This window comes from Mauremys mutica, chromosome 21, assembly GCF_020497125.1.
Source record: "Mauremys mutica isolate MM-2020 ecotype Southern chromosome 21, ASM2049712v1, whole genome shotgun sequence".
In the NCBI taxonomy this organism is placed as follows: Eukaryota; Metazoa; Chordata; order Testudines; family Geoemydidae; genus Mauremys; species Mauremys mutica.
Genome location: NC_059092.1, coordinates 23,284,837 through 23,312,799, shown reverse-complemented (window position 1 = coordinate 23,312,799; position 27,963 = coordinate 23,284,837). Strand labels below are relative to the sequence as shown.

Sequence of the window (27,963 nt, the reverse complement as noted above, 5' to 3'; positions counted from 1 at the left end):
TCCTAGCCATTCGGTCCCTAGTCTGTAGCAGTGCATGGGATTCTTCCATCCTAAGTGCAGGACTCTGCATTTGTGCTTATTGAACCTCATCAGGTTTCTTTTCGCCCAGTCCTCTAATTTGTCTAGGTCCCTCTGTATCCTATCCTTACCCTCCAGCGTAACTACCACTCCTCCCAGTTTGGTGTCATCTGCAAACTCGCTGAGGGTGCAGTCCACGCCATCCTCCAGATCAGAAACTGCAAACCTGCAGCTAGCATTTGATCTTGCCTCCAGAAGCCCTACTTGTTCAAATTAACCCTTAACTAGGTGGTGGTCTATTTTATTAATTCATGGTGGCTGAATGCACATAATGGTTGCAATTAGCTTAATCAACATCCAGGGTACACACATCCCTCAAATCTGGGGCAACAGCTGAACCCTGAGGTGCATTTTGTAAATGCACATATAGCATTGAAGTTTTGTAGCAAAAAATGCCATGGCTGATCCCCAGCTGACTCCTGGCCTCCTCCTAGAGGTTTGATCTTCAGGTGTGCACCACAGGAGCAAGGCAAGGTCTTGTGATTAAAGATCTGCACTGGGATTTGGGAAATATGGGATCAGTTCCTCGCTCTGCCACAGACTCTCGTGTATCCTTGGGCAAGTCACCTAATGGCTCCATCTGCAAAATGGAGCTGCTCGACCTCCCTTTGTCTGTTTAGAGTGCAAGCTCTCTGGGGCAAGGAGAGAGAGAAGCACCTAGTACAGTGGGACTCAAATCTCAAGTACAAATAATAAAGAGCTTCTGCCTCACAGGTTGTGTCAGGCACTGATTCCTGTCACCTCCACTTCACTTCACGGCATTGCTCTGTTTCTTCAGAAATCCATGAACAAACAGACCTTCCCCAGGGATGTGTACATTTGGCTCAGGATAGTTCCCTCTCAAGTGAGGTTAGGCCAGTTCATAGCTCTTTCATCAATCCATAGTGTTTTAGGTGAGAAGTGGCTATTACCGCACCTAGTCTGACTACCTCAATAACACAGGCCATTACATTTCACTCTGTTACCCCTGCATTCAGACCCATAACTTGTGTTTGGCTAAAGCAGCTCTTTCAGAAAGGCCAGGCTGGATTTGAAGACATCAGGAGATGTCAAAGCCACCACTTATTTGTGGAGTTAGTTCCCATCACCATTACTGTTAAAAATCCGTGCCTTATATCTAACTGTTTCCTAGGCTAGACTCAAACAAGGTCAAGCCTACCTTTTGCCATGATAAGGCCTGTTCTCTATACATTCCCTGTGCAGGCATTTGCACACTTAAGTTTATTGTCTTAAAGGAGCCCTGCAAAGGATTTTTAAAAGCGGGGTTTGTGCCTCTCTGATGGATAAAGGGGCAGTGTTAAATAAAAGATAAGGGATGTGTGGGTGAGAGCTTTGCTTTTTTTTTTTTTAATGTTAGGAATACTACTTTTGGGCTGCCCTTTGCTGACGGGGTCTCTGAGGGTGTGTATGGCAAGCTGACACCCCTCAGGCCATTGCTGCTTAGCACTGATCTAGCCACAGAACTGTAGCATACCCGCCTGGCCCCCAACATTGGTGCAAATTACTAGTCCTACTCGTGCAGCACATTGATTGTAGGGCAGTGGTCCCCACCCTTTTCCAGGTGGCGGGCACCAGACAACAAGCCACCAAGGACTGTGGCCAGCGGACAAGCATCCGCCGAAATGCCCCGAGAAGCAGCATTTTTGGCAACGACGCCTCTTAGTGATGCCACTTTTTGGCCGCATTTCAGCAGATGCTTTTCCACCAGCCAGTACGCGGGCGCACACAGATGCCCTGGCGGGCGCCATGGCACCCCCAGGCACCGCGTTGGGGACCCCTGTGCTAGGGTATAAAGGTGTTGACTCTCCCCTGGGGCGCCTTCTGCTGGTCATCTCAGGGAATTAGCTCTTTTCCAGCCTGGGCGCCCTCTGCAGGCCGGTGTCCCGCTTGTAGCCGGCCCCATGTCCCTCCCAGACCCCCGTGCCCCTTTACCCAGGAGCTGCCCCCTGGCAATACCCCCACCGGTCTCTATGGGGCTCCCCTCTCTGGGAAAGCCCCAACCCTCTAATCCCCACCTTGCCTCACTTGTGGGCTGCTGCCAGTCACCATCGAGCCCCCGCTCCCTGGGGCAGACTGCAGTGTACAAGCCACTCATCATAGGCAAGGGGGGTTTAAACCTGCTGCCGTCCTCTGCCACCCAGTACCTCTGTGGGTCTTGGACCAGGCCCTCCAGTCTGGGGAGTTGCCAGCCTGGAGCTCCCCTGCTCCTCTGGCACTCCCCAGCCCTGCTTCACTCCCAGTGCCCTTCCTGCAGGCAGCCAGGCCCCGCTCTCTCCCAGCCTGGAGAGAGACTTCTTTGGGGCCTCTGGCTCACAGCCTTTTTATACAGGCCAGCTGGGGCCTGATTGGGGCGGAATCAGCCCAGCTTAATAGCTCTCAGCCACAACCTTCTCCCAGGGCTGACTTTAACCCTTTTTCCACTGGAGTGGGGAAGCTGCCCCACTACATAGGGATTAGCACCATCCTGGAGCCTGCCTGCACCCTGCCAGTTAAGAAAAAAAACTATTAAGGAATGCTTTAGAGAGGGATTTTTTTTTTAAAATGTTATTGGGACTATTTTTGTATTCGTCCACCAGGGGCCACAATTACATGATTTACAGCAGTTAGGAAAATCTGCAGTCCCTATTTAAAAAACAAACAATAAAAAAGCAGCAGGAGCTACAGGGAGGAGGCTCAGCTCCCAGAATATTGGACTACACAAATGCCCTGGTACTGGTTTGAGTGGGATCCATAAAAGCCTGCTAATGAAAGCCAGTAATAAAAGCTTGAAGGCCCTTCCGGTGGTAGAAATGTGCTGGGTCCCCAGTGGGACACTGAGGACCTCCCCTTTTTGGTGCTAAGAAGATCTCAGTTCCTAGCTCTGTGACGTCACAAGATAACAGAGTCCAAAAGCCATGATAGTCTTGTTTCTATACAAGCCATTACTGGCCTGGGGTTATTTTGCCTGACCTGGGTTTTGAACAGAGGGGATTTTTTTGGGAGACTGGGGGGGAGAAAACGGAATTCCACAGTGGGCAGGAGGGAAAGTGGAACCTTTTCTCAGGCAGGTCTTCAAGCAGCAGCAGCAGCAATTTTGCAGCTGCTCAGAGGTTTGGAATCTTCCAAGCGGTCAAAAAGTGCATGACAAATAAATGTGTTACTTGGTGATCAACTCCCAGTATGGGGTATACAACTTCCCCTGTCTTTTCTTCTCTCTTGTCCCGTTGCTTCCTGTCTTTTCCATGGCTGCCCTTACAATATAAACCCATCTGCATGTTAGGCATGGGATCCCACTGATGTCCCATAGAACACACACCATACTGTCAGCGCTTAGAACTACTCACCTTGCCCGGCCAGGTGAGAAGCCCCTGGTGCCAGCCAGGGCCGGCTCTACAGTTTTTGCCGCCCCAAGCAGTGCGCCGAATTGCCGCGGCGGGCGGAGCGGGCAGTCCCTGTGCCCTTAGGGCGGCAGGCGCGTTTCCGCGGTGGCGGCAATTCGGTGGCAGCTTCTATGTTTAGCTGAAGTGCCTCGGACAGCTAAACATAGAAGCTGCCGCTGAATTGCCGCCGCCGCGGAAACGCGCCTGCCACCCTAAGGGCACACGGACTGCCCCCACCCCCGTGCCCGCTGCAGAAATTTGGCACGCTGCTTGGGGGCAAAACAACAGGGACTGCCGCCCCTTGCGGATTGCCGTCCCAAGCACCAGCTTGGAATGCTGGTGCCTGGAGCCGGCCCTGGTGCCAGCAGGACTCAGAGCAGCTATAAAAGAGATAGACAACACCTCAAACCCAATAACAAGTATTTTATTTCAATTACAATAAGCGCCACAATGAAGGTTGAAAAAACAGTTACAAAAATCCCTCCCTTAGCATATAAATACTAAAAATCCTTCCCTTTGTCTAAAATATGATGGTGCCCCTTGCTGGAGGAAATGAGGCTGGTACCCATTACTGTCAGCAGTTTCCTGTTAAAATCTAGGATAGAATATTGAAAAGCCCATAGTCTCTATAGACTCTTTCCAGGCCAGCTCCCTTGATCTCTTGGAAGCATAGACTGAAGGGACTGGCTTCCTTCGCTCCAATGGATGCTGTGCTCTGAAAGCTCACAGTCCTGATCTCCCTGTTCCCTTTCAGCTCTTTGAGTTGACAGCACATCTTGAAGTGATCACCGGGTTCCTATACTCCAGTAACCAATTCCAGATTGGTTTAACTGTGAGACTAGGCTACCTCTGAGAGGAGCATGTAGGATTAACATGATAGACAAAAGAAGAAAGTATCCTAAGGCTGGCACTGGATGAGATGCTAGAACTCTGCCTAACAAACCTGCTGTGTGAAAGGCCTCAAGCCACCTAGTGAGCCACAGAGCTCTCTACCTGCGGTAGTTTGCTTAGGAAAATTGTCCTTGCTCTGTACTGGAGGCTGTGAGGAAAGAGAAGGAGAGCCATGGAAAGAAATTCCCCTAGCAATGCAGAACAGCCACATGCAAAGCTGGACAACTGACCTGGCCGCGGTGCCCAAGCCCATAGGCTCACATGCAGAGAGCAGGTAGTGTTGTGACAATCCTGTGGCTAGGAGACTGCCAGCCAGGAATTTAACAGAAGCCCATAGGGTGGGCCTGAAATGGGGCCCTGGCTTTTAGGGAAGAGGCAGGGACACAGCAGGAGTTATTCTGCATTCATTATCTGAAATCTGGACAAATGCACTGCCTAGGAGCAGACGAGGCTCTTCATAGCTAAGTCTACTCTTGGTTGCTCATGGCCTGCCCCTCACACAGAACAAAATGCCTCTATCAGACCACAGGCTTCTAGGCTCATTTCCATACTTGAAAGAACCTGCCCCACTTGCCCCAGCAAGACCATCAGATCTGTGCCTCTGCCCATCCAGAATGACTCTTCCAGCCCCTGCCAGGTCTCCATTTAGAAGGGGGGTGGGGACTAGCTCTTCCCTCTCCCAGACAACTGAGAGACATCCAGCCTCTACAGCCCTACAATGTGCTTAGCCTTTCCCAGCTCGCAGGGCACTGGGGTTCTCTTGCATGTAGCAATGACCATGGCGAGCCTGGCTAATACCTGCTGCAACACAGTAAGTAAGCCAACCTGTGACCCAGCCTTCTCGGCATCACAATCAATAGAGGACTCTAGATCCACAGTGCTCACACCAATGGCTACTTTCCAATGTCTTGCTTACAGGAAAGGAGGCATTTAAACTTGGAAGAGTCCAAGGAAGTGGCAATGAATGGGACTGGGTGGAAATAAGAAGAAAGGGAGCGAGATGAAGAACAAACTGCTTTCCCTGGGGGCCATGGCACCAAGAGCTCCCCCATCGCCTTCCTGCCTTCCATAGCTCTTGGTGGTTTAATGCTTTTTGGGTTCCCTTTTCCCCATCCAAGACTGGGATTTGTGTAGACTCTGAGCCCGTAAATGTGGGCTGAACTCCATGCTGGAGCAAACGTGCATATACCCAAGCTGTTGTGCCAGTCCAGAGGGAGGAGGCTGCTTTCACAGATGGAACTGAACTTTTGTAAGGCCCTGGAAGGGCTCTAGACTGGGTTTGTCATTGGGCACTACCCAGGGTGGTGCATAGCCAATATCCGCCCCCTTTCTGAGGTTACTGATTCCCACCCTTTTAAACTACGGATTGCCACTGTGCACAGCAGAGGTAGGACTGGCAGTCTACCAGGCAGTCGGGGGGTGGGTGGGTGGGAGATATTTGTGGCTGGGATGGTAGAGGAATGCCCAATAGACCACCATATTCCACATGATCTCCTCCAGCCCAGGGACCATGAGGTCCTGTGGTTACACCTATCCCCTTATGGAGCTCCTCAGAGGGAATGCTAGCAGTATTGCTAAATAACTGGCCAGCTGCTTACACAAGAGAGAGGCCTCAGCCTTCACATGTTTGTGAGCTGTCCGAACAGAGCCATCTCCCCAGCCTGCCAGTTGAACAACAAAACCCAAGGTGACTTACACCTGTGCCTGACCCAAGCTATACTATGCAAGGCGGATTTCAGCAATAACAATCATGACATAAAGAGGGTTGGTCTATGCTTGGGCTGTTCTAAAGCAGTAAGACAAAGAGAGCTCATAATTTAAGTTTCACAAACTGTCTTGGGAAGGTCTGTGTACCAGCTGGACTTAATAATCTAGTGCAGCCGGCTGCCTTCCTCTTCCTTTGTATACAGAAGTTAAAGATGGCCCAAGTAGGTTTAAAGTTACAATGCAGCTTTCACTATAGCCAAGTACAGCTGCCAGGAGGCAGGTTAGATGGTGGTTGGGATCCCAGTGTATCCCAGTCACAGTGTGCTGCTCTTAGCTTGCTGTAGGGTACAGGAGAAGAGAGAGGAAAGACCTTGTCACCAATTCAAGACAGATGGAAGGTTTATAGAATGAACGAATCTCTCTTTGGTTTCCTGTTCTTCCACTCTGAAACCTGTTTTGAGAGACTTTCTGTAATGGACCTTGTACATCAGCAGAGCTGGTTTCCAAGACCTGCAAATAAAGCTCTAATGATATGTTCAGGGCCTGTCACCCAACCATAAGTGCACACACTTCTCTCAAGGCACTTACCCTCAGTCTTCTACTGCCGCTCAATTCCAGCTAGCTACAGTTGGCTATTGCCATCCTGGCTCTGAACAGATCTTCCAGCTATGCACTGGACCAGTGTCCACAACAGACTAGAAGGACAGTTCTTCAATCTTGTTAGCGATCCCAGGGATTCAATAAGAATCCTAGTCTCCAGGGCTGCAAAGCTAATTTGTTGCCTCAGTGACACCCTTCAGTCTCCTGTGTTTCGGTGGAATGGTCTCTACTGACATTCTCATATCTAGTTGCACTACTTTAAGTAATAAATATACTAATCCTTTTGCTTAAAAAAAAAGGCTTTTAAATGCATTTTCCCTGAACTTTTCCAGTGTATTTCACAATGTTCAAAAAATATTTTCCCAAAAATATATTTTAAAATATTTTCCATATTATATATATATGATTAGCGTATGTCAGGCATATTTAGATACACAGTCAAACCAGTTATCACTTTAATCTGTGGGTCTCCCTTTATCAATTAGAAAAAAGTCTTCGAGCCTGTGACAGGGCAGGGGCTTAACTGTGTATGTGTAAATGTGGGTCAGTGCAGACACATGCATATGTACACACACCCTATGCGAGGTTTAAAAAAAAGACATTTCACAAGTGAGTGAGATTAAGAAAGGTTTTCACAGTGGATCGAATCTCAGATGATACCTAGGGCTCAGGGATCTGTTCCTGCTGAGAGTTTTACAGTTCGTTGAAAGAAGAAACTGCCCTTTGATCAGAGAGCCTGGGAAATTCAATTCTTGATGAAGGAACAATAAGCCAAAAGTTAGTTTCCACTATTTCCTGGTCCTTTCCCTTTCACCAAACTTCACACTTCTTCTGGGGGTTCATAGGGGAGCCGGGAGGACAGTGGAAGTGCTCAGAGAACTCTTTGGAATTGGAGACGGTACCAATGACTCGGAAACGCGATGGACTGTGGGGGTCAGTGATGAGTCCTTCGTGAGAGCTCTCTGGGGTGCGAACTGAACACCAGACCTGCAAATGCAAGGCAACAGGAGTTAGCTCAAGGGCTTCATTATAGCTGAAAAATGTCTCTCTCCCAGCTATCATGACATATGGAAATCACAGATCTTCTTAGGAGGAGTTTATTATAGGAAACAACAACTACAGATACAAACATCAGAGGGGTAGCCGTGTTAGTCTGGTTCTGTAGAAGCAGCAAATAATCCTGTGGCACCTTATAGACTAACAGACGTTTTGCAGCATGAGCTTTCGTGGGTGAATACCCACCGCTTGCATCCGAAGAAGTGGGTATTCACCCACGAAAGCTCATGCTGCAAAACGTCTGTTAGTCTGTAAGGTGCCACAGGATTCTTTGCTGCAGATACAAACAAGTTTCCATGCAGCTTGAGTCCCAACTTGGTCTCCCTTGTTTACCAGCAACCACACACTGGATCCATACATTACACACACATCTGGAGGATGAATAGCATATTGCAAATAACCTTATCATTACACCAGCAAAGGGGCCTCTCCCAGAGACTTCTGTAACCTGAAGTTGTTCTATCTGGAGGAGTGTATATCTTACTTTGCTGCAAAATGAGCATTAGACTTGTCAAAATGCATCAGACAGCTGCCTTGTCAAGTCTGTTATCTTGCCTCCTACCTGATGCTTTATAGGAAGGCAAGCTTTCCTCATTGACTGTAATGTATCTCTCTCTTCACAATACATCAACACTCATATTTGCTGCACTCCTCTGCCACTTGAGGGGTCAGGAATCAGGGCCTGCAGCAGAGCCAGTCTCTGGGCAACCTAATGAGTGCAGCTGACCTATATGCCACCTGATTGGTTGGAAAAGTCAGCAGACTGGCTCTTAAGCCTAACAGCAGCAGCAGTTCAGTGGTTGCTCAAAGCACTGGCCCATGACTAAGATAGATCCTGCCTTGCTCCAGTCCTGCTCCTTCCTTCCCTGACTCCAGGTAATCCAGTTTTGACCCTCAGCTTTGGTTCCTGACTCCTGCTCTGACACTAGGCTCTGGCCTCTGGTTCATGATTCCTACTGCGATCACTAGGTCTGACTGTCCACATCCCAGTCACTGAAGTGGGGACTCAGTTCAGGAAAAGGAATGCCCTAGAACTTCAAAGGGAGTTTGGGAGGAGGTGAAGATCGGAGGGGCACTGCTGTAGATTGCATTCCCGCTAACCCAGTAGCTGGAACCACTGCTATTCCCCAGCTCACACAGTGCACCTGGAGACAGAACAAAGGGTTGGGGGATGGCAGAGACTCACCTGGGCGAATCCCACAAAGAAGAGCTGGTTGTTGGAGAGGCCAAGCGTTGGCAAAGCCTCCTCATTCCCATTCTTCTTCACCCAGTTTTGATAAGCCTGCAGGCAGGAGAGAACAGAGGCTATCCTGCATCAGCAGAGGGACATCGTGGATGGAGTTAGAGGATCAGAGACACTCTCACTGCCTTGTGGGGGTACGAAATGCTGGTCCAGCTAGCCAGGGGGGCATTAACCCTTAAGGGACTACACCAGTCCAGTCTCCATGGCACATGCTGGCAGGGAGGGAAATGTCAGCATTGCAAGAGTCTCCCCCTGTGCCCATTTTTCATTTGGTCACAGAAAGCCAGAAAAAAATCTAAGACAGCCCTAGGGGCTGCAAAGGGAAGAGAAAGCACAAAATAAACAACTCACTAGAGCTGAGCAAATAATTGCCTTTGGTTCAGGGGCTGAAATGAAAAATCTACAACAAAAATCTTTTCAGGTTGAATGAAATGTTTCATTAAACTCAAAACAACTTTCCCCCCGAATTTTTTGTTGTGGCTAGTTTCGGGGGGTTATTTACCTTTAAAAAAACAAAAACAAAAATCTAGCTCAATTTCAACATGAAGCATCATTTTGAAACCAGAAGTCAAACTGCTTTGTTTAGAAAACATTGAAATGAACTGATCTGACTCTTTCATTTATTTTCAGCTGAAACTATTTACCAAATTTGAACTGAATTTGTGAATAATTTTGGTTGACCCAAAACTATTTTGGGCAAATAAACGATTAATCCAAAAAGTTTTCCCTAGCTCTATCCTTGATACCCAGGATTACATATGGCTTACAGGAAACAAATCAGAATGGGAGAGAGTGTGACCTGTCAGAGCTGCGCAGGGAGAAACTTGTATCCACTCAAGGCTGACTCATCACCTCCTACCATATTTGCTACATATGCCATTGAAAATGGGAGGCTCTGGAGAGGAGTTAAAGCCTCTTCCAGTTAAAATGGCCAGGTTCTTCCCTTCCTTGAATCTCCTACAAAAACCCTCTCCTGCACATCCACCCTCTATGGGTGGCAGATTGTCAGGTCTACAATTTCCTGGTCCAAGGACAGCAGATCCCAAATCCAAGGATCACTTGAAGACTTATATATGGTCAGGGCCCACCCCCTTCCTCAGAGAGGACACTGCATAGAAGAGGGGCTCAGAATTTTACATTTCCTTAGAGAAATTCACCTTGCCATCACTGTATAACCAGGAATGTCTCTCCAGCTATAGCATCAGGGGAAAGTCTAAGACTACAAAAGGATCCCCACAGCCATAACTGCAATGAGAGATACCAGACGAAGCCTGTGCCTGTACTAGACTCCTACCCGATACGCAGCTTTGAGGCCCCCGTTGTCAGCAATGTTCTCTCCCAGAGTGCGTTTGCCATTCACTGCTTCGCCGTTCACGGTGTAGTTGCTGTATTGTTCCACCATGCACTCAGTCTGCTGCTTGAAGGCCTCCACTGAGGAGTTCTTCCACGAAGGGCGCAGATTCCCATCTTTATCATACTCCCGCCCTGCAGAGGAGCAGACCAAGCAAAACACTGGAACTAGAAGATACTTCATCTGAGACAGCCTTTGGCAGAACCAAGCCTGTGTGTGTGAATTAGGGGTTGTTTGATATTTAGAGCACACAATCTGTGGGCTTGGAGATGCAGTGAGCATACTGGCAATGGCATGGCCTCTTAAGAGAGAGGAGAAGCAAGTTCTGAGACCTCCTGCACTTATTGATCTTTATTTTATTGCATCACCATAAATCCCACAGGAAGAGATTGCAAACAGCAACTGATCACCACAAAATGCTTTTGGCGTTAGTAAGATACCCCCTTGTGTCAGAGTGCAGGGTGCAAACAGGTGAGCCTGCACTCTGATCACTTGAATAGTAATTAGTTCCCCAGTAGGAAGCTGATGGGAGTAATTACTCAATCAGGCTGCTTGGCTGAGCCAAATCCTCATCAGCCCTGGGCTTATAAGAGGCGGTACAGGAAGGAAGGAAGGAACAAGGCTAGTTGAGCCTTGCCAGACAGAGGTTTGGGACAAGGAGTCCTTGGTGACCCTCAGGCCCTGGTGAGAGGGCCAAAAGCCAGTTGAATATTATAAACAGGCTGTTGCACAAGGACTGTTGTGAAATTGGTGCAGGGAACACAAAATAAAAAGGCACCGTGACGGCGTAATCAAAGGAGTCTATGTAGTTTCTGTGGGGAGAAGGTAGGAGAGGGACCACACCCCGTGACACCCTGACTGTCCCATTTAAGGCCCACACCATTAATGAGCCATATGTAGGTTTCCTCATTCTGGAAGTAAAGCAGCAAAGAAAAATTCCTCTTGCCTTCTTTCAGCCAGTTAGATTTTTCCACCTCAGAGACTGGGCAGAGTCTCAGATGTCAAACATATTTAGACATTCTGGGCCAGATTTGTACCTGGTGTAGCTCAATGCAGGTCACTGGAGTTACATGAGGGATGGCTCTGGCCCATTCTCACAAGATCCACTTTGAGAAGGGCTCTTTGATACAGAGGGCCACCACAGTTTAATTTTGACTCCTGGCACTGGGAGCCTTTCAATGAAGAGGAAAACAGAGCTCCATCAGGAAGAGGAAGATGGAGAGAAAGCAACAGGAAGTAAGGTGTCTTCAGGCTGCCCACCTTGGTCATCAAAGGCATGAGTCAGCTCGTGGCCCACGACGACGCCAATGCCGCCAAAGTTCAGTGCCCTGCGTGAGAGGGACAAAGAGTATTAGGATTCGTGCTTCACTACGGCCATTGCCTACTAATGTCTGCACATATGCCCTGTGACCCTACCCACCAGAGCACTAAGGCAGGGGAATTGGACTAGGAGGCAGCTTTCATTTGGATTATGTAGAGCTGCTCCTCCTTACCTCACTTTTTTGCTATTCTTGCCTTGGCTTCCTCCTGTGGACAGAAAGAGTCCTAAGGAGACACAGCTCCATGCATGTTGAAATTGTCACGTCTTCCTATTAATGCCAATTACAAAATGAATTTGCTGCACTGCCAACCTCCATTAAACAGCTCTATGGTGTTTTCTGCAAAGGACTAAAGTGCAGAGGGAAATCTGAACCTATTTTTAAAAAGCCTCTTTCATGTTCCACCGGGGGCTGCAGATGGTTCCAGCAATGGGACTTAGGAGAAGCTATGAAATGTAGAGTTGATTACAGAGCCCCTCAGGCTGTTGGACACCCAGACACAAGGATAAACGTACTGTGGATTCTCTAGGCCCCAAATGAGCCACTTTGCAGCTAGCCAGGCATGTTATTTCCATGTTACCATTAGATACAAGACTGTATGAACCCATAATGTTGCATGTCTACCAGGTGCCAGCATAGAAGAACTAAGAAAGTGAAGGTGTGGCCTCCTCCAGACTGGGAATCTCTGGGGATGGTGTCTCTCCTCAGTTTTTCTGGGTTTCCCTCCATCTTGCACAGACCTGCCACTAGACCACTAGCTTCTACTGGTCTGTCCTACAGCCCCATCTGTCCAGGCAGCCCAATGGACCTGGCCAGAGAGATGCCTTTTCTGATAATGGGGAGGGCGGCACAAGATGGGGAGGGGTCAAAAATGGTTGCAAGTCCTTCATTATCTCCTTAAGCAAGCGGCCTGACAAGATGGGGAACATTAGACTAACTCTGGGGGAAAGGTCCAGATCCTGTGCTGAAAGAGCATACGTCCACCACTGTCCCCGACAAAGCTGGCAGCTCTATGTGCACTTGCATCAAGATCCATGGATTCCTAGCGTGAATCTGGCAGAGCTGGTGCAATTTCTCTGAGCCCCAGCATTCCTCCCCTGGCTGTTTTCTAGCCCCCAGATCAGGACAGGACCCTCCTTAGCTACTGACGGTTGTAGACTAGGATACAGAGGTGTGTGAGGCACCCACCATCTTCCAACCAGGCTACTGCCATCATAGAGTCCCCACTCCCCATCCCCCTCCAGCTTAGGGGAGCAGGGTGGAGTGGGGGAAGAACACCGGGAGAGGAGGGCAGCAGATGAGCAAGAGGATGTTCATACTTGGGGGAGGTGCGGGTGTAAAAAGGAGCCTGCAGGATCCCAGCTGGGAACACGATCTCATTCTTGGTGGGGGAATAGTAGGCGTTCACTGTTGGAGGGGTCATACTCCACCTGCAGGAGACAAAGGGGATTGTCATTACAGCCAGGCTGGAAGGTGCATACCCCCCCCCCCACTGGCAGACTGACACAAGGCACAGGTATTTCCTGGCCTCCCCCACGGTCCCCTGAAGCTTCCTAGGACACCTAGCAACTACAGGAATATATATGGCGATCAGGGCCATGGGCAAGGACTGCAGTATTCACTGCCACAGACCAGGGAACAGGTCAGAGACAAAGAACCACTGAGTCTTCAGCCACAGAAGAAAGCTGCAGCAATACAGATGACTGAAGAAAGTGTAATACTCCTATTGTCCATGAGAGGGAACCAGAGCACTAAAGTATTTTGACCAGATGGGGATACAGCTATAAGTCAGCCACATAACACACACGTCCCTCCTTGTATAACACTTGGGTGGGGAGGTCGGAGCAGGGAGTTCCTTGCTGGGCATGTCCTTGTCCATTCACTTCTTTTGAGAAAGCAGGACAGATATTTACAAAAGATTGTAAAGCTTCTGGGGCAGGGACAGTCTTTGTTCTACATTTGTACAGCACCTAGCACAATGGCTGGGGTTCCTAGGTGCTCCCAAAATACAAATAATTAATAATAATTATCCCAGCACTCTTCCTGCTCTCAATGCCATCTCCAACAAGCATGGAGGAGAGATATGCATGTGCCTGTAGGTTAGGGTTGATTGAGTGTGCTGGTTTTGCTGAGGAAATAAGGTTTTAACTGCATTATGCAGCCCAGAGATTTTGCAAAGACTATGTAGGCACAAGGTGAAGAGAAGGTTACTCTGTAACTGAGGTTCTTCGAGATGTGTCCCTCTGTGGGTGCTCCACTTCAAGTGGCAGTGCGTCCCAGTGCCGTCCATCGGAGATTTTGCTAGCAGTGTCTGGTCGGTGTGCAGAAGCTGTCTCGTGGCAGCATTGACGCCTCTTCTGGCATGCACCTGTCCCGACCCTCTCGGTTCCTTCTCTACCGTGGAGCAGTTGATTCTTACTCCAATGTAGAGGGGAGGAGAGGGGGTAGTGGAGCACCTACAGGGATACACATCTCGAAGAACCTGTTATTGCACAAGGTAAGAAACCTCTTCTTCATCAAGTGGTGTCCCTGTGAGTGCTCCACTTCCAGTGAATGTAGAGCAATGCCTTCATGCGGATGGAACGGGCTTCGGAGTTGATTGTGTAGCTGCTGGTAGGACCGTGCAGCCTAATTTAGCATCTGCTCTCGAGCTAAGCGTGATTGCGTAATGATTGGTGAAAGTGTGTTCGGATGCCCATGTAGCTGCTCTGCATATGTCAAGGATGGGCACGTTGTGCAGGAATGCTGTAGAAGTTGCTACAGACCTCGTCAAGTGTGTTTGGATGCCTGTTGGGGCTTCAGTGTTGCATAAAGAGTAGCACAAGTGGATGCAGTTTGATATCCACTTCAATAGTCTTTGTGTTGATATAGCTGTGCCTTTCAACCTTTCCGTTGTTGATACAGTCTGGGGGATTTATGAAAGGTCTTTGTCCTGAGTACCTAATAGCCCAGGGCATGGCAGACATCTAATGTGTGTAATGCTGCCTCTTGTGGGTTGTTGTGTGGTTTAGGATGGAAAGTGGGTAGGTGAATTGGTTGGTTAAGGTGGAATGAGGATGATATTTTGGGTATGAATTTTGGGTGAGTCCTCAGAGCCACTTTGTCCTTGTGGAATATTGTGTATGGGGGGGTGAGCCATGAGCGCTGCAATCTCGCTCACTCTTCATGCCGATGTGATGGCATAGAGCAAGATGCTAAGGGTTCGAATGGTTTTCAGGTTAAGCATTTGCACACTAGGTTAAAGTCCCATGGCGGAGTGGGTTCAAGGATGTCCAGATACATGTTTTGTGGGCCTGTTATAAATCTCTTTGTAATCGGGTGGGCGAATACTGAGGTCCCGTCTATCTGTTGGTGGAAGGCGGTTATTGCCGCGAGGTGGACCTTGATCGAGTCTGTAGCCAGTCCTGATTTCTTTAACGATAGTAGATACTCCAGGATCAATGGGAGTGGGGCCTGGTTTGCTGATACTTGTTTGTTTTGGCGTCAAATTAAAAAATCTCTTCCATTTTTGGAGGTAAGTATGTTGTGTGTTTTGTTTCCTGCTGTTAATCAGTACTTCTTGTACTTGATCCAAACAGGTTAATTCGGTCACTCGGAGCCACGAAGAAGCCACGCTCTCAGGTGAAGTTTCCCTAGATCAGAATGGAGGACTTGTCTGTTGTCCTGTGAGAGGAGATCATATCGTTGAGGGATACTGAATGGAGTGCATATCACCATGCAATTCAGGTAAGGGAACCAAGACTGTCTGGGTCATGAGGGCACTATGAGGATTATCTTGGCTCTGTCAGTTTGTGTTTTGTGTATGACTCTGGAGATTAGAGGAATTGGAGGGAAAGCATTTAGTACAGGGCGTTCCATTTTATCAGGAACGCATCTCCCAGTGATTGCGCTCCCTGTCCTGCTTGTTTCTTATGAGTAGAAGGAAGTGGTAGCATGCATTGCAGACCACACATAGTTCTAGTAGGTTTATGTGAAGGTGTGTCTCTGTTGGTGACCATTTGCCCTGGGCAATGTATTGTTTCAGGTGGGCCCCCCATCCGATCAGAGAGGCGTCTGTTGTGATTTGAACCGATGGTGTTTTCTGTTGGAAAGGTATGCCTGAGCACAAGTTTGATGTGTTTGTCCATCAGTGCAATGACTGAATCACCTCTGCGGTGGGTGTGATTCTCTTGTTTAGGCTGTGCCTTCGTGGTATGTAGACTGTATTCAGTCATCTTTGTAGGCACCACATATGTAGCCTGGTGTGCTTGACCACGAACATGATGGCCGCCATGTGTCCCAGTAGTTGTAAGCAGGTGTGTGCATGCACTCATGGGCTAAGCGAGACCACCGATATAAAGGAGGTCATAGTTGTAAAGCAGGGCTCTGGAAGGGATGCTCTGGCCGTGAGTCCAGGGGAGCACCTATGAATTCCAGTTGTTGTACTGGAGTGAGGGTGGATTTCTTTTTGTTGATTGTGGAAGAGGGAGATGGTTAACTGAACACCTCTTTTTGTTTCTGTCTTTGTGGAGCCCTTGATTAGGCAGTCGTCTAAGTAAGGGAATATGAGTATCCCTTGTCTGTGTAGGTGCGCTGCTACGACCGCCAGTGTTTTGGTGGACACTCTCAGTGCTGTCAATAGGCTGAATGGTAGCACGCTGTATTGGAAGTGTTCTTATCCTACTGTGAACCTTATGAAACATCTATGAGCCGGGTGGATTGTAATGTGAAAGTGTGCATCTTGTAGGTTGAGGGCTGCGAACCAGTCCCCTTTTTCCAGTGGAGGGATCATTGAGTTCAGGGTGACCATTTTGAATCATAGACTCATAGACTTTAAGGTCAGAAGGGACCATTATGATCATCTAGTCTGACCTCCTGCACAATGCAGGCCACACAATCTCACTCACCCATTCCTCTATCAAACCTGTGTCTGAGCCATTGAAGTCCTCAAATAATGGTTTAAAGACTTCAAGGTGCAGAGAATCTTCCAGAAAGTGACCCGTGCCCCACGCTGCAGAGGAAGGCGAAAAACCCCCAGGGCTTCTGCCAATCTGCCCTAGAGGAAAATTCCTTCCCGACCGCAAATATGGCGATCAGTTAAGCCCTGAGCATGTGGGCAAGACTCACCAGCCAGACACCCAGAAAAGAATTCTCTGTAGTAACTCAGATCCCACCCCATCTAACATCCCCTCACAAGCCATTGTGCATATTTACTGCTAGTAGTGAAAGATGAATTAATTGCTAAAATTAGGCTATTCCATCATACCATCCCCTCCATAAACTTATCAAGCTTAGTCTTGAAGCCAGATATGTCTTTTGCCCCCATTACTCCCCTTGGAAGGCTGTTCCAGAACTTCACTCCTCTGATAGTTAGAGAATCTGTGGGCATGGCCAAATTTGTTGGGTTTTCTTAGGTCTAGGATGGGGTCTCCACCCCCCATTTTTCTTTTGAGTTAGAAAGTAATGGGAATAAAATCCCTTTCCTCTGTGTTGTATTGGGACTAGTTCCACCGCACCGATTTGCAGAAGGTGATGCACCTCTTGTCTCAATAGATGCTTGTGAGAAGGGTCCCTGAAAAGGGACAGGGAAGGGGGTGGGTAGCTAGGATAGATGTAAAAGGGATGGTATAGCCCATTAAAATTAGTTCTAAAACCCACTGATCGGATGTGATCGAGGCCCAGTTGGTGTAAAATGGCCTGAGTCGGTGCCCAAAGATTTGAGTGTTGTCTGCCCACACTGGTGTTATGGGGAGGTTGTGCAGACCCTTGACCAATACTCCAAAATTGCAGTTTGTTTGGTGGTGGTTGAGACGCTGAGTTCTGGGGTTGGTTCTGTTGGCGACTTTGTGGTCTATTTCTTTGTCCCCTTGCTTTGTATGCTCTCTGCTGTTGCTGAGACGTGTTGTCTCAATTTCTGTTGTATAAGAACATAAGAACGGCCGTACCGGGTCAGACCAAAGGTCCATCCAGCCCAGTATCCTGTGTACCGACAGTGGCCAATGCCAGGTGCCCCAGAGGGAATGAATCTAACAGGCAATGATCAAGTGATCTCTCTCCTGCCATCCATCTCCATCCTCTGACAAACAGAGGCTAGGGACACCATTCTTACCCATCCTGGCTAATAGCCATTTATGGACTTAACCTCCATGAATTTATCCAGTTCCCTTTTAAACGCTGTTATAGTCCTAGCCTTCACAACATCCTCAGGTAAGAAGTGCCACAAGTTGACTGTGCGCTGCGTGAAGAAGAACTTCCTTTTATTTGTTTTAAACCTGCTGCCTATTAATTTCATTTGGTGACTCCTAGTTTTTGTATTATGGGAATAAGTAAATAACTTTTCCTTATCCACTTTCTCAACATCACTCATGATTTTATTTACCTCTATCATATCCCCCCTTAGTCTCCTCTTTTCCAAGATGAAGAGTCCTAGCCTCTTTAATCTTTCCTCGTATGGGATCCTCTCCAAACCCCTAATCATTTTAGTTGCCCTTTTCTGAACCTTTTCTAGTGCTAGAATATCTTTTTTTGAGGTGAGGAGACCACATCTGTACACAGTATTCGAGATGCGGGCGTACCATGGATTTATATAAGGGCAATAATATATTCTCAGTCTTATTCTCTATCCCCTTTTTAATGATTCCTAACATCCTGTTTGCTTTTTTGACCGCCTCTGCACACTGCATGGACATCTTCAGAGAACTATCCACGATGACTCCAAGATCTTTTTCCTGACTCGTTGTAGCTAAATTAGCCCCCATCATATTGTATGTATAGTTGGGGTTATTTTTTCCAATGTGCATTACTTTACATTTATCCACATTAAATTTCATTTGCCATTTTGTTGCCCAATCACTTAGTTTTGTGAGATCTTTTTGAAGTTCTTCACCATCTGCTTTGGTCTTAACTATCTTGAGTAGTTTTGTATCATCTGCAAACTTTGCCACCTCACTGTTTACTCCTTTCTCCAGATCATTTATGAATAAATTGAATAGGATTGGTCCTAGGACTGACCCTTGGGGAATAGCTGATAACGTTGTCTCCTGTTTGGATTGTATATAGCCCTAATGTTCTGAGGGTCACCCTGGAGTCTTTCATGGAGTGGGGAACTTTGTCGGTTTTGACCAAAAATAGTGTGTCTCTGTTGAAGGGAAAGTCTTCCACTTTGTGTTGCAGTACTCTGGGGATTCCTGATGAATGCAGCCATGATGCACTGCGCATTACAATGGCTGTTGCCATCGTGTCGAGGGTGGCCTGTAGTGCTGTCCTGGAGATAAGCTGGCCTTCATTCACGATGGCCCGGAATTGTTCTCTTTTCCCCTCAGGTATATCCTGGGTGAATTCTGTGAATTTGTTATAATTGTCATGATCATAGTTTGCCAGTAGTGCGGTGTCATTTGCAGTGTGGATTTGTAGTGTGGCTGATGTATACACTTCTTGGCCTAGAAGATCCAGTCTCTTCCATTCTTTGTCTTAAGGAGTGGATTTATATTGTTTGTTTCTTTGATTTACTGCGTCCACCACTAAAGAGTTTGGTGGTGAGTGCGGAAATAGGAATTCCATCCCTTTATTTGGCACGTGATATTTCTTATCCATGCACTTGTTAGTTGGTGGGATGGAGGCCGGAGTTTGCCACACTACGTCTGCCAGGTCCAGGAGGGCATCATTGATGGGGATGGCGATCTTGGAGGAAGTTAATGTATGGAGTATTTTCAGGAGTTGGTGTTGTGTCTCCTGTACTTCTTTTAGAGGGATGTGCCACTTGCCTGGAAGTGTTTGAATTCGTCAGGGGCCGTTGTAGTTGTGGGTATAACTGCTTCATTTGGAGAGGATGAGGAATTGTGTTCTGGAGGCTCACCATGTTCTGATGTGTCATCTCTTTCTTCTTCCCCTTCCTCTGTGGCTTCAGAGGGTTTGGGTACTGAAGTCGGTGCTGATGTTATGATTTTTCTGCGTGCGGATGTAAGCTCTTGGAATTGTGCCCTAAAAGCTGCCCATGGGTCCCATTGTAGCTGGAATGGCATGGGTGAGCATATCCATAAGTGAACCTGCCATGGTGGTAGACCTTATTTGGGTCTGATTTTCTTTTGTATTTGGTCGCTGTTGGGGAAGAATGGCCAGAAAAGAAGATAGCTTCCTCTTCTTCATCTTCATCGCTTGAAAATGGTGGTGCAATGGGTGAGTGGGCTGGTCTGGTGCCGTAGATACTGACAAATCTGTGGTGCCGAGTAGAGGAGAGCTCAGTGCAGCTGCAATCTGAGTTGTTGTGGTTTGTTCAGCAGACATCAGTGCCACTGTATGTGGTACCGCCGCTTTCAGTGCCGATTGCTGCTGTGTGGCCTTTCTCAGCACTGTGGTGTCTTGATTAGGTTGTTCTATGCTCTGTGGCAGTGGCGGAGGGGGTGCCATAGTTTGAGGCACGAGTTGCGGTGCTGTTCCCTTCATTGGGGTAGATGGTGCTTCTACGCTACTAAAAACAACATCTACTTAAATCCAAGCTTAAACTAACTATTAACACTATAAGTACTATCCTAAATATCTAAAATCTAATTATTTTGTTATAGGTAGGGACACTGCTAATGGACTCCATCTCAAGCCGAGGATGGTTGAGAAGGAACTCAGGGGGTCGGTGCATGCGCGTGCCAGAAGCATCAAGTGCTGCCATGAGACAGCTACTGTGCACGCGTGCCGCCCGACCAGACACTGCTAGCAAAATGTCCGATTGATGGCGCTGGGACGCACCACCACCTCAAGTGGAGCACCCACAGGGACACCACTCGATGAAGAAGAGAGACCTCAGCTGAGTTCCCAAGGCTCTGAGGGGTGTAAATCAGACCTTAGCATTATGCTCGATTTTTGTGGTCTGGAGAAGAGAGGTATTCTAGAGCAGGAGTTCTCAAACTGGGGGTCGGGACCCCTCAGGGGGTCACAAGGTTATTACATGGGGCGTCGCGAGCTGTCAGCCTCCATCCCAAACCCCACTTTGTCTCCAGCATTTATAATGGTGTTAAATACATAAAGAAATGTTTTTAATTTAAAAGGGGGGTCGCACACAGAGGCTTGCTATGTGAAAGGGGTAACCAGTACAAACGTTTGAGAACCACTGTTCTAGAGGCTGCTCGGAGCTCTGTGCACCATTGGGGTGAAGAGCTGTTTGTTAGTAGTATCAACAGCAGCCCATGGGAGAGAAGAAGTACTCCTAGGTGTTCCAGTTACACATGTGTTCTGAGCACAACCACTGAAACTACGGAAAGGGATGGATTTTTGTTTTGGTATCAGCGGTTCTGGAACTGGACACCATAGAGATTTTAGTCTCTAGATCAATGTGCTGTAGCGTCGTTATGGAAGAAGCCAAACCTAGTTACTGGTCAAACTGTGGCTGTGTTATACAGCACTGGGTCCCCAGGTTGTGTAAATGTGTCGAAGCTAATTGTATAATCTGGGGCAGAGGAGACTCCCCCCACCCCAGCAGGGAAAAGCAGGGCAGGGAGGACTTACTGGTCCCGATTTGGAGGTTTCCGGAGTTGCTCAGCGGCCACTCGGGCAGAGAAGTTATAAAATTGCATGACGTTCTCGAAGTACAGACTGGAGACAGCTTCATACTGCAAAACCCAAACCCATCAGTCCTGGAGAAAGAGCCACCAGCATGACCCGAGACCAGTATCCCCCGCTGCTACCGTTTGCAGCCCTGCAGTGTCTGGCTTGGGGCTCACACAGTGCCCATCACTATAGTATCTGAGTGCATTGCAGAGTGGCATCTGTACCTTGCATACAGGTCTCAAAGGTTTGCAATGGGCAGCTGTTCTTCTGCCTCTAGGCACCTAACGTACAGTGTCCCTCAGGGCTCAATCTCACCCCATTCCTATTAATGCCAATGTTTGGTCCTGCATGAGGAAACACTGCAGACTCCAGGCTGTCCATAGACAGATAACACCCGCTCCACTCTCTTCCCACCAAGCCCTGACCAAATAGTTCACTCATTGACTGTGGGGACAACCTAGACCAGTGGTTCTCAACCTATTTATATGCAGCCCACAAAGTGTTAGCTGGGCCGCAGGTTGAGAACCACTGTGCCCCCCACCCATAAACCCCTATGCTCAGTGCCCTCCAGAGACCCCTCCACAGAGTGGGCCAGGAGCAGAGAGCTGGGCAAGCAACAGGGACCCAGACCCCGGAGCCTGCCAACAGGAAGGGGAGCTGGCAGCCCGCCGGGCAGGAGGGGAGCCAGAAGTCTGAACACTGAGCCCCACTGTGTGGCAAGGGAGCCGGGAAACTGAGCCCCACTGCAGGGGGCCAGGTGGCAGCCGGCTGCCCAGACCCTGAGCCCCACCGAGGCGGGGGGGAGGGAGGGAAAGCTAGGACCCCACTGGGACCCCGGGCCCTACCATGCAGGGCCAGCGGTAGCCGGGCCCCCTGGCCCCTGAGCCTGCTGTGCAGCAGGGCAGCCCAGTTGGGAGCCCAGAGAGCGTCAGGGCAGCCTGGAGCCCACCGCCCGGCAGGGCAGCCAGGAGCCCGCCACTAGCCTGGAGCCCGCAGCTGTGTGCTGACTGGGTTGCGGTTTGAGAACTGCTGACCAAGACAGCTGTGTCACAGCTAGTTCAACCCCAACCCAAACAAGACTGAGATGGTGCTGATCACGTCCAGAACTGGCTAGAACCACAGTGATTTCCAGGCAGGGAGAGGGGCAGTTGCCTTGCGGTGTATGTATGTGTGGTGCCTTTCTAAGAATATTATGCACTGGACAAAAGGTGGATGACACGAATTTTCACACAGGGCTGGGGAACGAACCCACCCTGCACTCATCTGGCTGGGGCAGCTCCTATCCCCTTGGGCTGGGCTCAGCTCTCCACTCCAGGTGCTGTGACATGGCTCATCGAGCTGCTTGGCACTGTAACCCTGGCACTCACTCAGATTTGGCTCAGCCTCCCTCCCATCATTATAGAGGTGTGGCTGGGCCACACCTGAATGGTGCTGCACCCCTCACACCAGATCGCCGGGCCAGGAGTGGGGAGCTGGGCCCAGCCCCATGAGAGAGAAACTGCTGGTAGGGTTGCCAACTTTCTATTGGCAGAAAACCAGGCTCTCAGTGGCTCAGAATCCTCTCCAGGATGCTCAGCTTATAGTAGTGGCCAAAATTACCCAGCATGCTACATGTTTCCCTATCAGCCATGGAGCCAAGCAACAATCTTTGTGCTGCTCACCTCAGGCTGGGCTGCTGCAATGCACGTTTACTGGGGTGGACACTTAACCCAGCATAAAGAACAAGGAGCACTTGTGGCATCTTAGAGACTAACAAATTTATTTGAGCATAAGCTTTCGTGGGCTAAAACCCACTTCATCAGATGCATGCAGTGGAAGATACAGTAGGAAAATATATATACACAGAGAATATGAAAAAATGGGTGTTGCCATACCAACTGTAATGAGGGTAATTAATTAAGGTCAGCTATTAGATGAGGTATTATCAGCAGAAGAAAAAAGACTTTTGTAGTGATAATCAGGATGGCGCATTTCCAACCATTGACAAGAGGTGTGAGAAGCAGGGGGCGGGAATTAGCATGAGAAAACAGTTTTACATTGTGTAATGACCCATCCACTCCCAGTCTTTATTCAAGTGAGTGTGTGTGTGTGTGTGTGTGTGTGTGTGTGTGTGTGTGTGTGTGTGTGTGTGTGTGTGTGTGTGTGTGTGTGTGTGTGTGTGTGTGTGTGTGTGTGTGTGTGTGTGTGTGTGTGTGTGTGTGTGTGTGTGTGTGTGTGTGTGTCTTTCTTTGTCTTTTTCCTACTGTATCTTCCACTGCATGCATCCGGTGAAGTGGGTTCTAGCCCACAAAAGCTTATGCTCAAATAACTGTGTTAGCCTCTAAGGTGCCACAAGTACTCTTATTCTTTTGTGAGGGCTCCTGTATCAGGATTTAACATGGGGCGGCAGTTTCCCCAGTGGATTCTTACAATGGGGGCAAGAGTGGAGCAGTAGAGGGAACTCAGACAGGAGAGTGTGCAGCCAGTCAACTCACATCATGAAACACCTTGTCAAGCTCCTTGGGATCCAGGATAAACTTGGGGTAGCCGATCAAGTCATAGATTGCATCTGCCTGGGTTGGAGTTGGAAAGAGAGAAGAGTAATTTACAAGGGTCACATAAGGCTGTTCCTCTGATCTGTGCACATCCTGTGGGTTTGTGGAGGGTAGGTGGGGAAAGAGTCCAGCTTGGCCACAGGGCTCTAATTCCAAGGGCTGTCACACATGGTAAGCTCAAGTTCCTTACTTTCCATCCAGATCTGGTGTCACTCCCCACAACTCACTTTTATCGCTGAAAATTATTTGCATCAGAAATGCAGGCTCCTGGAACCAGCCACGGAGAGGGAGGTTGCATGGATGGAAGGGATCCCACAGCATTTTTAACTTTCTTGCACGAATAATTGGTATCTCCCTCATTTTGAGTCTTTTCCATGTGTCACCTACTGGAGCCCAGCCTTGTTAGGCAGAGAGGTCTACACACATTTATGGGATCACAAATCTTGGGTTACTGGGATTTACAATGGGAAAGGGCAAGAAATAAAGCTCAAAGACTGTGCTCTCACATGACAGAGCTGTCCCCTAGGGAAATATCCCAGCAGTGCACACCCACGGAATACACATAATAATGGCCTTGTTTGTTAGTCTGTGATGAGTCTTAAGATGCCACGGTGCTTAGACGATCATGGCCCTGGACCCCCGCAGGCTAGCAGAAAAACAGTCAAGGATGGGTAGTAACTACTGAAAAATTAATATAGGAGCTCCCCAGCTCTGAGGTGGCAAAAGGAAAATGCCAGGATCTGCTTGAAACAATCTCATGATGGAAATGCTAGGGGCTGTACAGAGCGCCCCCAAGGCATGGAGTGAGGGGCAGACTGTGCCTTGCTTAGACACCACTAGCCTTCTCCTTGGCAGATTTCCTCGTCTCTTCATCCATCCACTGCAGAGTGGCCAGGCTTTCCTCAAAGGCAGTTTTAATCTCTGTAATCATTTCCTCGGCCTAGACAAAATAAGAGGTCTTGTGTCAGCTGGAAGCCAAAACATTTACCCTGCTCAACAGGATCAAAGACTAAGCAAAAGTCTCTTGAAATAGCTGTGGGGAGATAGAAACAACCCCCACCACACCCAGCTGTAGACAGGATGTGAAGGGCCCAGCTGGTCAGGGTGCTGTCCCCAATTCACTCCTAAAAAATATGACCTACTTTGAAGCTGGTAGATTGCAACGATGAATTAGTGGCTTGGTTTTTGTTTGGGACCCACACGTAGCGGCAGAGAAGCAAATGCTCCCCCCAGAGCAGAGCTGCTGCTATTGGGAGGATGCCACTGTGCACTGCAGGAGACAAGAAGGTCATGTTGGCTCAAGCGCCATTAGGTGCAATGAGGGCTGGTGTACGGGTGTATGCTGGGCTCTGCCAAAAGGAGGACAAACGTAGGTCAGAGAAAGAAAGTGGGTTTTGATCAATCTAGCCAGGAGGCTGTAAGGATGAGGAGAGTTAAGTAGGTTCCTGAGAGCATAAGAGACATTATGGAGGGAGCCTTAAGTCTGCAGCCTCTCCAGCTTGGTGAGATCTGCTTCTAAAGCATGGCTTGTAACCCTGCAGCATGTAATGACACTCAGTCATGTCCATTTGGGACAATGTCCTCAGTCTGGTGCACTGGATAGTCTGGAGATGAGATAGACGGTCCCTTTCCAAATAGAAGAGCTGCGAGTTCTCCCAAGAAGTGGCATAGAGCACTGGATAGTGCACAGAATTAGGAGCCAGAGGATCTAGGTTCTGCTCCAGCTCTGTTACTAACTCACTGTGTGACCTTGGGCCAGTCATGTCCCTTTGTACCTCAGTTTCCCCATCTAGAAAATGGCCAGAGCTCCCTGTGAAGTGCTGTAGAAATACAGGGATTTTCCTTCTCCCCCATTATACAGTAGGTTTGGTGGTGGCGGGGGCTAGGCAGCAGTTAATTGGAGCTGTGACTGATTCGGGGCACACCACCAACCCCTTCCCTCCACCCCCAGACACAGGTTTTCCAGAGGCATTTATGGGGTCCATACTGTGCTATTGTTTGAAGCTTTAAACACCATGTTGGGGGAGCTTCACTTTCACATGCAAGGTGACTCGAGAGACAGTAAATCAATCTAGCTCTAGATTCACTCCCCACTGGCCTGCGAGCCAGCCCAGTAATCCAGTGTGAGGTGGGGACGTACTATTTTCTTGCTGTCCTCTGCAAAAGTGGCTTTAACAAACATGGCTCCCAGCGCAAAGCCCAGGCTGTTGTCGGTGTCGCTGACGCAGAACTTCCAGCGTGGCAGACAGGTCTGTGGGGGGAGAAGAGAAGATTAAACCAGTCGCTCCTGCCCCATGCCAGACACAGCTCTGTGCAGAGAGGCCTCTGACATGGGAGCAGTGGGTTAAACAGGAGAGTGCGCTTTTAGTGCACTAGCTAAGGAGGAGGAGGAACTGGGGGTGCTGCTTAGCCAAGCCTGGGAAGGAGGGGCACAGAAGAGGGGGTTCTGTATGTGGGGACAGAATGGCACTTGTGTGTGTGTGTGGAGAAGAAATACTGCTTAGCCAAGCCAGGTCCACTGACAGCAATTCCAGGCCCCAGGGCAGAACAGCCAATGGGCCCCCACGCATGCAGAAGCCATGGCCACGCAGATGTGGTCCACCTGACTTTTGGGCAGTGCAGCGCCCGTGTTGGCTGGTGCCCAGTGAGCTGCCTGCTGCGCTGCTGGGCATGGCCAGGGCTTCCACATGCCTGCCTGGTAGGGCTGCCCACTGTCTAATCGCGCAAACCCAAAGAAGGCAATGGCCCCACCACCTGTCCCTTCCCTACCCTGAGACCACACCCCTGTCCTGCCCCTTCTCCGAGGCCCTGCCCCCTGCTCACTCCATCCCCTCACCCTCCATCGCTCGTTCTCCCCCACCCTCACTCACTCTCACCAGGCTGGGGCAAGGGGCTGGGGTGCAGGCTCTGGGAGAGAGTTTGGGTGCCAGAGGGGGTGCGGGGTCGGGCTCTGGGAGGGAGTTTGGGTGTGGGCTCTAGACTGGGGCAGGGTGTTGGGGTTCAGGAAAGGGTCAGGGGGTGGCGCTTATCTCGGGTGGCTCCCAAAAATGACTGGCACACCTTTCTGGCAGTGGCTCCTAGGTGGGGGGCCCTGGATGTCTCCGTGCACCGCTGCCTGCAGGCACCACCCCTGCAGCTCCCATTGGCCACGGTTCCCAGCCAATGGGAGCTATGGAGTTGGCACTCGGGGCGGGGCAGCGTGCAGAGACCCCCTTCCCCAGGGCCTGCAGGGACGCCAGCTGCTTCTGGGTGGGCAGAAAGCTGCTTTAGGCTTGCTGTGCTGCCGGCGGCAACGGCCAGGGACTCCTGGGCCCTTTTAAATCGCCCAGGCCCTGGGCAATTGTCCCCTTTGGCCCCCACTGTCAGCGGGCCCATAGAAAGCAGAGGGGATCTCGCCTCCCACTCGCCCTTACGTTAGTCACGAGGGTTTCAGAGATACACTCCCATCACTCAAGCCTGCTAAGGCTTCTCTTTCGCTCCACTGAGATGGTCATTTCTATGCCCTGCTGTCCCATTCCTCCCTCCCTCCCCATGGGACTGGGTGACTGCCTGTCCCCCAGGGCCACATTAGGCCCAGAGGCTCCCCTTCTTGCCATCTCCTCCCCCTCAGAGGTGCAGACAAAACCAATCCCAGCACCTTGTCCCAGTGCAGTGAGAGCCCATTTCCTGTGATTCAGAGGCTGCTCTTATCTCAGCATGATAAAAGCATACACCTAGGTGATCCTGCATGGAAGTGCTGCTCAGCCAGGCTGGGCCAGACTCCCTCTTCCATGCATCTGGTCCTAACCGCTTGCCTGGGAAGAAGTCAGGGCTCCAGGAACCATTTCACAGGCTGGTTGGAGGAGGGAGCAATCCTACTACACTCTTACAGTGGCGTTTGGCAGTTCTGTGTGCAGCCTCCCCCACTTCACAAAGAGCTCAGTGCAGTGGGTGGGGACACTGCTGGCCTTTGGAGAGATGGATCCATTGTGGAATGATTGAGGTGGCCTCCGCTGGTCCTTAATGAGACAAGGGTGGCCTTAAGCAGATGCAAGGCAAGTGACTGTATGGGGCCAGGCACCCCACTCAAACTCTGCAGCTCTTGGGCCAGCAGCAGGGAACTGCCCTGTGCCAGGCCTTCCTGCAGTGGGGAGGAAAGGGAGGAATTTCTCTCCTTCCCTCCAGGCCAACAGCTTGTGGCCCTGCCAAATCAGAAGGGCAGCCTCACATAAACGGAAAGCCCATGTCTCCTCCTATGTATGGATGAAGCTGTGTGGGGCACCTCACATGGGAAGTGGGAGCCCTTTGGAGCGACCCGCTAGGCTGAAAG

The 27,963-nt window shown here is 49.5% G+C and overlaps 1 protein-coding gene across 2 annotated transcripts in view; it reads right to left on the bottom strand.

Annotated features, from left to right (window-relative positions):
- Window positions 1–3,845: 3,845 nt before the first annotated feature.
- The window catches only part of ECE1 (endothelin converting enzyme 1), a 123,275-nt gene continuing 99,157 nt past the window's right edge, over window positions 3,846–27,963 (bottom strand). For both annotated transcript variants that reach the window (XM_044996096.1, XM_044996095.1), the window contains 9 exons: window positions 25,795–25,905; window positions 24,496–24,594; window positions 23,595–23,672; window positions 21,079–21,182; window positions 12,924–13,034; window positions 11,546–11,613; window positions 10,229–10,419; window positions 8,878–8,973; window positions 3,846–7,622 (listed from right to left, as the gene is read on the bottom strand). In XM_044996096.1, coding sequence (XP_044852031.1) covers window positions 7,446–7,622; window positions 8,878–8,973; window positions 10,229–10,419; window positions 11,546–11,613; window positions 12,924–13,034; window positions 21,079–21,182; window positions 23,595–23,672; window positions 24,496–24,594; window positions 25,795–25,905 — 1,035 coding nt within the window. In that variant the 3' untranslated portion in view covers window positions 3,846–7,445. The remainder of the gene's footprint in view (window positions 7,623–8,877; window positions 8,974–10,228; window positions 10,420–11,545; window positions 11,614–12,923; window positions 13,035–21,078; window positions 21,183–23,594; window positions 23,673–24,495; window positions 24,595–25,794; window positions 25,906–27,963) is intronic.